Source organism: Elephantulus edwardii, unplaced genomic scaffold, assembly GCF_000299155.1.
Source record: "Elephantulus edwardii isolate Elephantulus edwardi_28Jun2011 unplaced genomic scaffold, EleEdw1.0 scaffold00005, whole genome shotgun sequence".
Classification (NCBI taxonomy): domain Eukaryota; kingdom Metazoa; phylum Chordata; class Mammalia; order Macroscelidea; family Macroscelididae; genus Elephantulus; species Elephantulus edwardii.
Genome location: NW_006399755.1, coordinates 11,436,025 through 11,448,934, shown reverse-complemented (window position 1 = coordinate 11,448,934; position 12,910 = coordinate 11,436,025). Strand labels below are relative to the sequence as shown.

Sequence of the window (12,910 nt, the reverse complement as noted above, 5' to 3'; positions counted from 1 at the left end):
GACTCAGAATGACCCATGCCAGTCCATCTCATCTCTCCAATGCCTAGTATGTCAATATTTATGCGTTCCATTTCTTTTTTAACAATTTCTAATTTTCCTACATTCATGGTTCTCACATTCCATGTTCCAATCACGAGTGTCTTTGGGTTAGCTGCACAAATCTCTATGGAGTTTACCACCCAAGTTTCTTAACAAAAATAACAGCAATAAAATCAATTTAAAAGAAAATGACTAGTTTTTCCAATATAAACCCAATATACATAATGTTTCTAAGAAGGAAGAGGCAAAAAAATAAATGGTAAGTTCCTAAGAGTCAGGAGAAGGACCTCGACTCTTTCCTGGGTCCAGTACTAAGCTGAGTATCTGACACGCACAGTCTTTCGGACCAGCTGTCTTTCAGACACCTTCCAGCATCACAGCAGCATGCATGTCACCACAGTACAGCAGGTACTCACAAATGAGTGAATCGCACTGGTTTGTAAGATGTATTGGGTTGGCAAAATCTGCAGTCAAGGACCTTGCCAAGTTACTGAGGAGCAATGATGTCAGTTTGAAGACGAGAAAGTGCACCTGATTCAGGCAGAGGTCTTGACAATTATTTACTGTGCATCTGAAAACTGAACAATGAATAAGGATGACAGAAGAAGAATTAAATGCCTTTGAGCTGTGGTGTGGGAGAAGAGTATCCCTTGGACTGTCAAAAGATGAAGCAGATAGGTCTTGGAGAGAGTGCAGCCAGAGTGCTCCTTGGGGACAAAGATGGCAAAGCTTCATCTCACATACTTTGGGCATATTGTTAGGAGAGGCTCTTCCTTGGAAAGGGTCATCATGCTTAGAAAGGTGGTGGGAGAGTGAAGGAGTGGGAGATCCCAACCAGAAAGATTGACACAGTGACTGAAAAAATGTGCTCAAGTATGTCAGAACGTATGAGGATGGCACAGGATAGGACAGGGTTCAGATTTGTTGTTCTTAGAGTTACTATGAGTCTTACTCGACTTGATAGAGTCTAAACAATAAAATTATGTTTCTGTTTTCTCTTCCAATCTCAAAGATAATGACTGCTGATTGGTCACTCTATGGACATTCAGAAGGGTGCTTGCTGGGGGACCATTCTTTCTGCCAGAAACTAGGGATAAAAGGAGAGCTTACCAGACAGGCACGAAGGCAGAGGGCTGTGCATCCTTCCTGGTGTCCTTGCTGCAGTCTGGGCGGCCAGGCAAGTTCAGGCCAATGTGGTAATGCACCTGAACTAGCAGGGCCAGCAGCAGCTGGGGGTAGATACGCCTCACTCGGCCCACACAGCTGTTGACAGAGAGGAGCTCGCACAGGCCGCTGGCTGCCTGGGGGACAGAGAGGAAGGTGGTGGGCCATCCTAGTCCATCTTTCTAGCACTCGTAGCATGGGACCAGGAGAGCCTCTTCTGGTAGGTTGGTCACTCATCCTTGCTCTCCTCTGATCTCACATGGAAAAATCCAGATTCCCAAGCAAACCAGTGGCCCTCTGGATAGATCCTACCCAAACACCAACAACAGTTGTTAGCTACTTAGCTTTGTTTGGTCTAGGAGTTCCTGGATGGTGCAAATAAATGATTAACATGCTTGACTGCTAACTGAAAGGTTGGCGGTTCAAATCCACACAGAGTCACGTTGGAAGACAAACCTGGTGATTTACTTTGGTAAAATGAGCCACCAGAAACCGCAAGGGACAGAGTTCTATGCTGACAAGGCAAAACCCAAACCCAGGGCATCAAGGTTTCCAAAGCTAGAAATCTTCATCGGAAGAGTCTATGCAACCTCCTCCCGTGGAGTCACTGGTAGATTCTAACTGATGACCTTTTGATTATCAGCCCAATGTGCTTACCACGTCTCCAGGGCTCCTTACTCTGACACACCTGAGGTCCTTAAATGCTGAAGACAATTGGTATGTGATAGCTTTGACCTGAGCATGATCTTGGGAAAATCATGGCAGAGAGATCCTTTCCCAGCCCCGTGGGGCAAAGGCTCTGGGGCCTCATTTTGCAGGTGGGAAGATGGCTCAAAGGGGCAAAGGGACATGATCATGGTCACCTAGTCCCTTAGACTCAGGTTTTCAGACACTGCCTGTTGCAATCCTGCCTCTTACTCTCAACACAGACACAAATACAGCGGGAGTACCACACTGGCCTCTTCACCCTGGGCTACTAAACTGGGCTGTCCCTCTTGTCCCCATGTGACCAGCACCAATGGAAACTAACCCCAGCCCTCAGGCAGGAGCTCAGGGAGCGACCTGTCCTACCCCACATTGCTAGTCACTGGAAAGCCTGAAGCCAAAGCAGGGTTTGCTGAGCTCAAGAGAGAGAGAGAGAAGGAGAAATGAAGAACAGGAAAGGGGGGATGAGGGTGCGTGCTCACCGCCAGGGGTACAATGGAGGTCCTGCCCTTCTTGGTGACAGGCTTCTCCTTCACGCTGGTCAGGAGCAGATCCAGGAGGTCTCGGGTATCACAGCTGGGCTTACGCAGTATCAGCTGTCTCCACATTTCTGCTCCATTGCTGAGAGGCCAGGGGAGATTGGTTAGTAGCGACCAGGGAAGGGGCATCCACAGTGCCTTCAAATGGTTTGGGGAGGGGAAGAGACTATGCCACCTTAATGGTATGCCAGCAAGGAATGGTTCAGAAAGCACTCCCCAAGAAGCAGGGGTGCTAACAGATATTGCAAAAGCAAATTCCCAAATATCATGCCAGGTGCATAATACAAGGTAATAAATCATATAAAGTATTACTTAGCAAATATTTCTTGCATGCTTGCTCTATACCTGAGGCCAAATTGCCGAGAAACAAGATAATCAAGATATCCAAGGTCATTGAGTTTTGTGACCTTCAAAATAAATGTTATTCCCATTTTACAGAGGTAGTTCAGAGAGGTGAAGTCATTAGCCTAAGACTACAGAGCGGATGAGCAACCACGATAAGATTTGACCAGGTCCAAAGTCTCCATCCCTGGATGACACACACCTGGTAGGGGTTGGACGTTTGGACCAACCCAAGGGTGCCTTAGGAGGAAAGCCTAGTGTTCTTCTGAAAGGTCACAGCCTTAAAAACTCTACGAAGTGTAGTCTACTCTACATGCACGGGTTTGCTGAGAAACCGAATCGACTTGATGACAACTGGGTTTTGGTTTTGTTTTGAAATGGCTCCAACATCAGTGCACTGTCCTCCTCACCAAGCAGCAAGAATCCAAGCAGTTGAACCCTCTGCCACTTGTCACATAATAATCAGGCAGCAGTATGGATCGGCCAGCGTGTTAAAGGGTTAACAAAAACCTCTTCCCCTTCTGCATGAGCATTTGAACCTTCCATTAACTTTCTAGCTCTGTTCCCCTGGAAACCTGATAAAGATAGTATGTCAACTATGTTGCTAGGCAACATTGCTTATGGTAAAAATGACCCCATTGGCAAATTGCATCTGGACTAGAAGCAATTATAAATTAACTCTAAGAACTGGGTGGGCATGCCACAGTGCTGAACCTCCTGGAGTGTACAGACTCCTGGAGCTGGACCATCTCTGCGAGGCCCTGGAAGTTATTATGAGGGGACTGATTGCAGTGAGGGTGGTGCCTGCACCCACCAGAGTGGTGATCTGGGAGGTCCAGTGGAGAACTACTGAATCTAAGGAGGCACTCATTCTCAGGCTCCAGCAAGTGCAGCCACAGCACCTGAGCGTGGGTGCTTCCTTAAATTTTGCAACCCGAATGCCTTTTGCCTTACTCCAGTCCTGGCCCTGAGTGGACTGCATCACGGGTTACAGTGAGGATCCTTGCAAAGAGGAGCCCTAACACTGGCCTGTCGTCTCTCCTGAGTGAGTCCAGTGTCAAGTGTGGCCCATGATGGTTCTGTCTGTCTGAATAGCTAGTTGGACACAAGAAAACTTCCTAATTGTTTTCTTGGTAACTCATGAGCAAGGGTTAAATATTTCTAGTAGGGGAGCGGGGAGTGCCAGCCTGGCCCTGACCGTCCTGCTTGCTCCTGATTGCTCGCCTTTGTCAAGCTCCACACAGTTCTTTAACAGTGGCCTTCAAACAATTTTGAGCTTGTGTGTTCATCAAAAGGTTGGTGGTTCAAACTCACGAGCCACTCTATGGGAGCACACTGTACTCATCTGCTTCTGTAAAGATTCAGAACCTTGGAGAGCTTACCAGGGTGATTCTACTCAGACCTGCACAGTCGCTGGGAACCAGGATTCTACTCAGTGGCACTGGGCATGGTTCGGGTTTTGGCTAACAGGAATATTTCTTCCTTTTAACTATCAGGGAAACACTGATGACCAGACAGGGCAAGACACTTCCCAAGATCACACAGTAGCTGGAGGCAGAGTCAGGATCAAGACTCAGGATTCCTTCTCCTGCCGTCATTAAAGAGCTCAGAGTTTGGAGTCAGTCAGACAAGAGTTTATATTTTGGTTCTTTTGCTTTCCTATTGGGTACTTAGGGCAAGGAAATGTCCCAAAGCCTCCATTTTCTCGTCTGTACAATAACATCATTGTGAAAATTGGAAACAGTATTAAATTCCCGGCCAGCATGGCACCTGACACCCAGCAGTACTCATGAAGGAGGGCCATCGGGGAGGACAGGAGAGTAGAAGGAGTTTCCATCCCCCACTTGGTACCTGTCCAATGGTAGGGGGCACATAAGCAGGGCCACAACCACCTCAGTCATGAAGGAGCTGGCCAGGAGGGAGACGGGCAGCAGGGCCACCTCGCGGGCCCGCGGCTCCTGAATGTGGCTCAGCTGCGCGTAGATGCCCTGCATGATTTCTGGGATCTGGGACACAGCCAGCAGCCAAGAGCAGATGGAAAAGACAGAGAAGCCCAGTGAGGAGTGAGAGAGTGAAGAGAAAGCAAGGGGATATGGCAGGATAGAGGGGGGTGACAAGGGAGCAAGGAGAGCAGGAGGGGAGAGGTGCACCCTGGGCCTGCTTCTTCCCTGAGGTGACCCTACTGGTCTTAGTCGTCTCCCAGCTCCCAGCTGTTTGCTTTCTCTCAGGAGTAGAGAGTAACCTAAAGGCTGGGGCTCCCAGAAATCAGCCACCGCCCACTCCCATTGGAGCCCTAGGGTTCCCACACTACTCCCCACTCCACTCACCAGCCCCGTTCACAAACAGGCTGGCCAGGGTTGCAGGCAGGCCCTGCAGGGTCTCCCAGGCCCAGTGACCACCCAGCCCCCTCCTCCCTGGGGACCTTACCACCTCCAGCACCCTGTGCCGGTACCACTCCAGCACTGAGCTGAGTGTGACCTCCGAGGCCAGCTGCATCATCTCCACCAAGGCCTTCCTGGAAGCCTCTGGGCCACCCTTCAGCCCTTCCAGGGCTGCCAACATCAAGTCTTTCACCTGTTGGGGCCCCAGGAAGTCCCCAAATTCCTGAAACAAAAGTACAGAGATGTTGACACATGCGAAGCAATACAGAGATGGAAAAACAGCTAGAGAGACAGGACCTGCCGGTACCCAGTTAGCAAGGGTGAGAGAACCTACAGAAGAAGGGATGGCACAGTCTCTGTCCCCAGGACTGGGTGGCACCCATCAGGGAGAGCAAGTCCTTGGCCTAGGAATCGGGCATAGACTGAGGGTACGGGGCATTTGTGAGGGGCTGATGTGGGGACTGCTGAGGGAGTTGGCTGACAGGGACGGGGCACTGGAGTGGGAGGCTGAAGAGGGGTGGCGTCACCGCGATGATGCGCAGGATGTTCTGGCAGGGGCTTTTGGGGTTGTAGGGCCCCAGGAAGCGCTTGTTGCTTTCATACAGCTCTCTCTTGTTCGTCTCCTCCTTGTCTCTGGTTCCTGTGAGGAGAAAGCATCTCGGTGAGGCGTGGATGTTGACCACCACCACCAGCCTGTGCAGGATTGCTGTGAACATCCCAGCACGTGACTTTGGTGAGGGCATGCATAAGGTTGTTGTGTATATAACTAGGGGAACAGAATTGCTGAGTGATGGCGGAGGTATGTGTTTCGTTTCAGGAGACAATTTTGCAATTGCATCATTTCCACAGTGGGAGCCAGTTACCCTCCTGCGAGTGGCGTCTGAGAGCCCCACTTCCTCACATCTTGCCACTATGGGAGACTTTCCCCCCCTTTTTTACATTCTGGATGTAGACAAGTGGTGACATCACCCCTTTAAACTATAACCCTCCTATCCTCTGGTACTCCTCCTTCCTCCTTTCTGCTTTTGTAGCACTTTTCACCACGAGCAGACATGTACTATGGCTAATTTTGTTCATTGGCTGTCTCACACCATCTCTTTACACCCCGACTATGTCCCCAACATCTTTGTGTACATGCATATGTGGTATATGTTGTTGTTGTTGTCGTCGTCAGTTGCCATTGGGTCAGTCACCACTCACGACAATCCCATGAGTGCAGCATAGAACTATTTCTTAAGGCTTTTTTAAAGGCTATGACCTTTGAAAACAAATCATCAGAACTATCTTGTGAGATGCCCCGAGTGTGAACTGAACAGCCAACCTTTCAGCTAGTAGTTGAAACACTTAACTATCAGCCAAGGATGCAGGAACTACATATTTTCTGTTGAAAGAAATACATTTCAGGCCCATTTCTTGAGCCATCCTAGGTCCTGGCCTGTGTCCTACCTGGATCAATTCAGGCTGTGCAGGCCACAGATACAGAAAAGGGTCACTGAGGAGAGTGACCAGAGGGACCAAGTGCAAAAGCTGTTCGTAAAGGGAGTTTGTGGTCTGGAATTTTGCAGACCTCAAGTTCAAATTCAGATTTGCTTCCTATATTTGGGGGCTCTGGACAATCCACTTCTCTCCCCAAGACTGTAACAATAAGGGTCTAACCTAGGATTGCAAGATAAAATACAGATGTCCAGTTATATTTGAACTCAGATAAACAATGGATACTTTTTAGTGTAATTATGTCCCAAATATATTAAAATTTGTTCACTGTTTATCTGAAATTCAAATTTTAAAGACATCCTACATTTTCAGTTGCTAAGTTGACAACCTTAATTTGGCCTATAATACCATGGTAAGATGAAGATGGGAGTTACACATTAAGCTTGGAAAGATGCAGAAAGGTTCAGGGGTAAGAATCATTTCTTGGATCAGAACAGGTTTGTTTGTAAGCTGTTTCTGGTCCTGTGATGACTAAGAGTTGATACCAGTAGTTCCAGCCCCATCTGACCCTATTCCAATTTCCCCCATGTCCCAGCAGGACGACATTGCCAAGGCCGCAGTCTGCCTTCTCCCCGGTTCTCATGCTGAGTGTCTCTTCAGAAGTCTTGCTTTGGGAATACTGGAGCAGGACTTACGTTTTTGGAGCTCCAGGATGGTGTACAGAATAATGATACCATCCAGCGCTTTCCGACCAATCTCCTCATCAGGATCCCCAATGCGGAGGAGGAGCCTTCCCAGCAGGAGCCCCAGGGCCGGGAACCCAGAGGATATCTGTTTGTGTCAGAATTGTAGAGACTGACTCTTAGAGGTTCAGCAATACTGTGCAGTAAATGAGCAGAGCTGAATGGTCTAACCCTGAGAGCAGAGGGAAGATGATGAGGGCCACCAGGCAATCCCTGGGTAGACTGTCTGTACATCAGAGCGAGGAAGAGTCTTCCAGGAGTGTCCCCGCCCCAGGAGCCACTCACAAAGTACGGCAAGGTCAGAAGCGTGTGGTTCAGCACAGAGACATTGCTGTTCACAGCCCGTGCTCTCTCGTGGGCTTTCTCAGAGTTCATCCAGGGCCCCAGGGCCTGTGGGGACAATCAAGGCAGGACTCAGAGCTACAGGCTGGATGGTGACCTCTACTTCCAGGACAGGTAGACTAGCTTTTGCCTAGCAACAGGGAGCTTCCACAGAGGGCAGGAGGGTAACTTACTACATCCCTCAGCCTCTTCTCAGAGCTCAGGGGAGATAGAATCCAAAAGTTGAGAAACTGACTAACAAGAAGGAAAGAAAAGGCCAATGAGGGGAGATGAGAAACAGAGGGTCATGCACATATGTAAGACAAGGAAGAGAATGGGGAGAGAGAGAGAGAGAGAGAGAGAGATGGTGGTGACATCTATACTGATAGGGAACAGAGAGAGAATGAAGAGGCACAGGACTGACACGTAGTCTGTAAAAGAGACACAGAGGTAGATCATTGGCATGACATGACAGCTTGAGGTCTAACCACTCCTTCCTGGGCCCAGTCTCCCACTATTTCTGAGTCAATTCCTCTCCCCTTGTCCCTACACATTCCTATACTCTACCTCCAAGATGCTCTTCATCCCAGTAGGAGTGGGATCCTCAACGAAGAGAGCATTGAGCAGTGTCTGAAGGGCATGCAGGGTCTGATGGTAAAGTATCTGTGGACAGAATGAGGATCAAGTCATTCAGGGGCTCCTACGGCAAATCCAAGCACCAGGCAATGCCTGGGTCATCAGGGGAGAAAGGGGCTTTCTGACCTAAGAGAGCTGCTTTCTGGCCTCTCCTCTGAGACTGATGTGATGGGTGGGGGATATTGGGCAAGTTACTTAGGTCCATGTTACAATTTCCTCATTGACAGAGTGGTAATAACTAATTTTGTCCTTCTCTTACTCTAAGAGGAGCTCTGGTGGGCTTGTGAATCAGTGAAAGGCAGGAAGACCCGGTTGAGACAGATTGACATAGTGACACAAGGGACTTATGAAGGAGGCATGATGATGGTGAGGATAGGACAGGGTTCATTCAGGTCTATTGTTCATAGGGCCACCATGAGTTGTACATGACTCGATGGCACCTAACACCAACACCACATGAGAAAGGTGAAGCAGGCTGCTTCCTTAAGGATTGACAGCCTTGGAAACTCTGGGCAGTTCTCTGTGCTACCGGGTTGACTTGGAGGCAGTGGATTTCTTTTTCCCAGTCTGAAAAGAGTGGAAGCAGAGACCCAGCGACTATCTACCATGGTCTAGGCCAGGGTTTGCCTTCAAACTACTTTTCTTATTTTACAAATGAACAGACCCTTAACCAAGATTACACAGCATAAGAGCTTCAAGTCATGCAAGACAAGAGTGGATGGTTGGGAACGTGCTCTAGAATGATGAGAGACAGGCGTGAACGCTGACAGCCAACTTGAAAGCACATGGTTCAAATCCACCATCTTTTCTATGGGAAAAAGATGGACAATCTTTTCTAAACAGCTATGAGTCAGTTCCAACTTGATGACACACAACAGATAGGAAGACCAGTCTCATTTTTATTCTTCTTGTTGTGTACTGTTGAGTCTGAACCAACCCATAGCGGACCCTTCAGCAGGTTTTCAGAGGCATGGGTGGAGATTGCCCATTCTCCTACCACAGAGCAGCTGGAGGATTCAAACCACATGCCTTTGGAATTGCAGCGCAGCTTCTTACCACTAGGCCATCTTTTTCAATTCTCTGAAGGCCTAGTGGTAAGAAGTTGCACTGTAATCCCAAAGGCACGTGGTTCAAGGCCATCAATTGTTCTGCAGGTGGGAAGTCTCTTGTGTGAATAATTGCCTCTGAAAACCTGCCAGAGGATCAGTTATGGGTCCGTTCTGAATCTACAGTTCACAACACAACACACTCCTAGAGGCGGTAATCAGAACGGAGTAGGAAAACACAGCACGGTTCAAAACCAGAAAATGAGTGTATCAGGGGTGTGTCCTATTTCCATACCTTTTCAATCTGTATGCAGAACAGATAATTTGAGAGGCTGGACTTTTCAGGAGGAATGTGGCATCAGGATGAAAGGAAGAGTCATCAACAACCTGTGCTATGTAAAAGATACAACCTTACTTGCTGAAACCAAGGAGGGCCTGAAGCATTTGCTGCAGAAGGTCAAAGAATATAGTTTGCAAAATGAATTGAAGCTCAACAACAAGAAAATGAAGATTCTCACCACTCGGCTGATTGGCAGCATCATGATAGCTAGAGAAGAGATGGAGATTATTAACAATTTCACCTTGCTAGGCTCCACAATCAACACTCTCAGCACCAGCAGTCAGGAAATCTAAAGATGCATTGCATTAGGAAAATCTGCTGTCAGGAACTTCTCCAGAGTGCTAAAGGGTAAAGATGTCAGTCTAGAGACTAAGGTGTACATAACCAAGGATGACAGAAGAATAATTGATGCCTTTGAATTGTGGTGTTAGAGAAGAGTATTGAATATACAATGGACCACCAAGAGAACGAAAAGATCTGTCCTGGAGAAGGTGAAACAAAGCTTCTCCTTGGAGGCATGGATTTTGACACTCCATCTCCTACTCTTTGGGCATGTTCCTAGGAGGGACTGACCAGTCCTTGGAGAAGGCTATCATGCTTGGAAGGGTCAAGGGACAGCACAGGAGAAGACCCCAGATGAGATGAACTGACACAATAACTGGAATAGTGAGGGTATGTATGTCAGAGACGGTGAGATTGTCTCAGGATAGAGCACAGTTCAGAGCTGTTGTGCATAGGGGTTGCTATGAGTCGACTGGACAGCACATAACAACTCTTAGACCAAAAGAGATTTCTCCTTTAAGAAAACTATCCTTCCCTTGAAGTTGCAGGTTTTCTCATCCCATCAACTACTGCAGAGTTCTGGAATTGTCTTACAAAGGTGGGGTATGACATGCACACAGGCTGGGTAGTGGGGTTAGTCACTTTGGCAAGAATTTTTCTTCTTTACCTCCCTTCCTCTTTCCAGCCCCCCCCCCCCAAAGCATGTTCCAGGTTATTGCTGTTGAGCCTTCCTGAGTTTTGACAAGGTCACAAATCAGTGGCTCTCCAGATTACACCACAACCACCAAGCAAGCCTCAAGGACCAACTACCTACCTCCTTCCCCGCCACGTGCTGCTAATCACTGTGCAGCACTGACCTCTGCTGACCATACCTGGTACTACAAGATGACTGCCTTCTCACCCCGCAAGGACCTCCCAATTCAGCATAGCACCACCCAGACTCAGAACACTCAACCTATGACAACAAACTGCAACAAGAGGTGCACTGCAAAGTCGGCTGGGGGAGGGGAGAGGTGGGGAAGAGAAGAAATTGCAACAATGAATGAATAAGAATTGAAAAAACCCTCAACCTGCCAGAGTGGCCTGACCCCACTGACTTTCCAGCCTCACCTCACCGCTCTCACCCCTACCCTCTGGCCTCCAGGCACAGCCTCTTCTTTCATCCTGCAGTCACTGTGTTATCTCTGTCCACTTCTGCCTTCCACTACTCTGGGGCTGGGGGATGTTCCTGGAGGGCATGAGCAAATCACTTCTAACAACTCTCAGGTCCACATTCACAACTGCCTCGGGGAAATGTGCCCTCTAATGCAGAGTACCACCAAACCTACTGCCTCTGAATGGCTGCTGACCCTGGTGACCCTGCAGGACAGAGAACAACCAACTACCCATAGAGTTTCCACAGCTGTGTTTACAGGAGCAAGTGCCTCATCCAGTGGATTCAAGTCACCAACCTTTAGCGCCTATCAGTTAATCATCCATCATCACCGTGTCACCAGCGCCCCGGTTCACAGCATAAAGTCATTGTTATTAGCAGCATTTACCATTGTTGCAATTTTACATTTATTCAGAAGATTCTTTGATAGTTTCCATCTCCCCTCCGCCTGCCTCAGTTACTGAGTTTGGCATGAAGTAGGCACTCAGTTGATATTTGTTAACTGAAAGAACAAACGAATGTGCCTCCCCTGAGATAGAAATCTTCTCTTTAGTCTCCTTCGGGACCCCAGCTCCCCCTTTATCTTACAGGTCCCTCTGCCTGCTCCTGTCTGGATGGTCTGGCAGCGTTTTACAGGTGCTCACACCAGCCTCTTGCTTTTCCTCTTCTCCAAACCACAGCCCAGCTCCCCTAATCCTTCTTTGTTGTGGACTAGTCCTTAGATCCTAGCCACCTCCTCTAGCCCTGCCAAAATCTCCCCGGAAGTAAGCAGGGCCCTCTGCTCCTCCTTTTTTGAGGTTCCACTCATTGACCAAAAATTCACTGAGTGCTCCTCAGGCCAAGAAAGGTGAGGAAGGCCAGGCAGCTAACAAGGTAAGTTCCCCAGGAACCCAGAAACACACCTTAGTGTGAAGCTGGAGAGCAGACAGGCTAAAGACATCTTCCCTGGGAGGTCAGGCATGCTCACCCGTATAGACTCAGCTTGGACCTCATCTTTCTCCTGCATGGCCTGCACGGAAGGCAGGGAGAACACGCTCTTCACACATATGTTCACCAGCTCTGACTTCTCCTGCAACCCCAGGATAGGCTGAGTGTGGCTGGAAGAAAGATAGGAAGCAAAGGAACCAGTGAGGGAGTGGGAAATGACGGTGGGCTCTGATGCTAGGGGGGAAACTGCCACGTAAGGCTGGGGTGAGGATGGCCTGAGAGTTAGATCCCATGAAGGGAGGAGTTGAGGAGGCAAGGGAGAAGGAAGTGGGGTGTGAAGGTCAGACAGCCCTGGCAGGAATTGGGCGAAGGAGAGGAGAAGGTGGGGGGCAGTGGGGGCACTGTGAGAGGTCCCTGATTAGACCGGCAGGGATGGAGATAGGAGGAGGGGAAGGAGTATCGTGGACACCTCAGCTGGGTCAGGGTCTCCATGGCCTTCTGGCGGACATTGCTCGAGAGCGAATCCAGCGGCTCCTCCTGGATCTGTCTCTGGAGAGAGAGGACCCCAGACTGGCTGATGAAGGGGACAGGGTTCAACAGGGAGCTGGCCACCTACCCCTTTGGCACAGAGCCCCAACTAGTGCCATATCCCGCCTTCAGGAGCTTGATATACCACCCACTGCTCAGACTCCTCCTGGGCCTTCATTTCAAGGCCACTGAAAACTGAAAACACCCTACCCCTTCCGCAGCTGCAGCCACCTGGAAGCCGGGAAGACTCAGCAGGAACTGTGCCCTTGGCCTCTCAGTAGGGAGGCATGTTTTAAAGTATCATGGATGACCCTTAACAGTCATTTAATT

General features: G+C 49.0%; 1 protein-coding gene across 1 annotated transcript in view; it reads right to left on the bottom strand.

The window, feature by feature from the left end:
* MROH7 (maestro heat-like repeat family member 7) overlaps positions 1-12,910 on the bottom strand; it is an 83,843-nt gene that overhangs the window by 32,414 nt on the left and 38,519 nt on the right. The window contains exons 4-13 of the mRNA XM_006879721.1: positions 12,522-12,601; positions 12,093-12,222; positions 8,236-8,331; positions 7,633-7,737; positions 7,300-7,435; positions 5,698-5,810; positions 5,217-5,393; positions 4,641-4,795; positions 2,391-2,529; positions 1,150-1,340 (exon numbers count right to left, since the gene is read on the bottom strand). Coding sequence (XP_006879783.1) covers positions 1,150-1,340; positions 2,391-2,529; positions 4,641-4,795; positions 5,217-5,393; positions 5,698-5,810; positions 7,300-7,435; positions 7,633-7,737; positions 8,236-8,331; positions 12,093-12,222; positions 12,522-12,601 — 1,322 coding nt within the window. The remainder of the gene's footprint in view (positions 1-1,149; positions 1,341-2,390; positions 2,530-4,640; positions 4,796-5,216; positions 5,394-5,697; positions 5,811-7,299; positions 7,436-7,632; positions 7,738-8,235; positions 8,332-12,092; positions 12,223-12,521; positions 12,602-12,910) is intronic.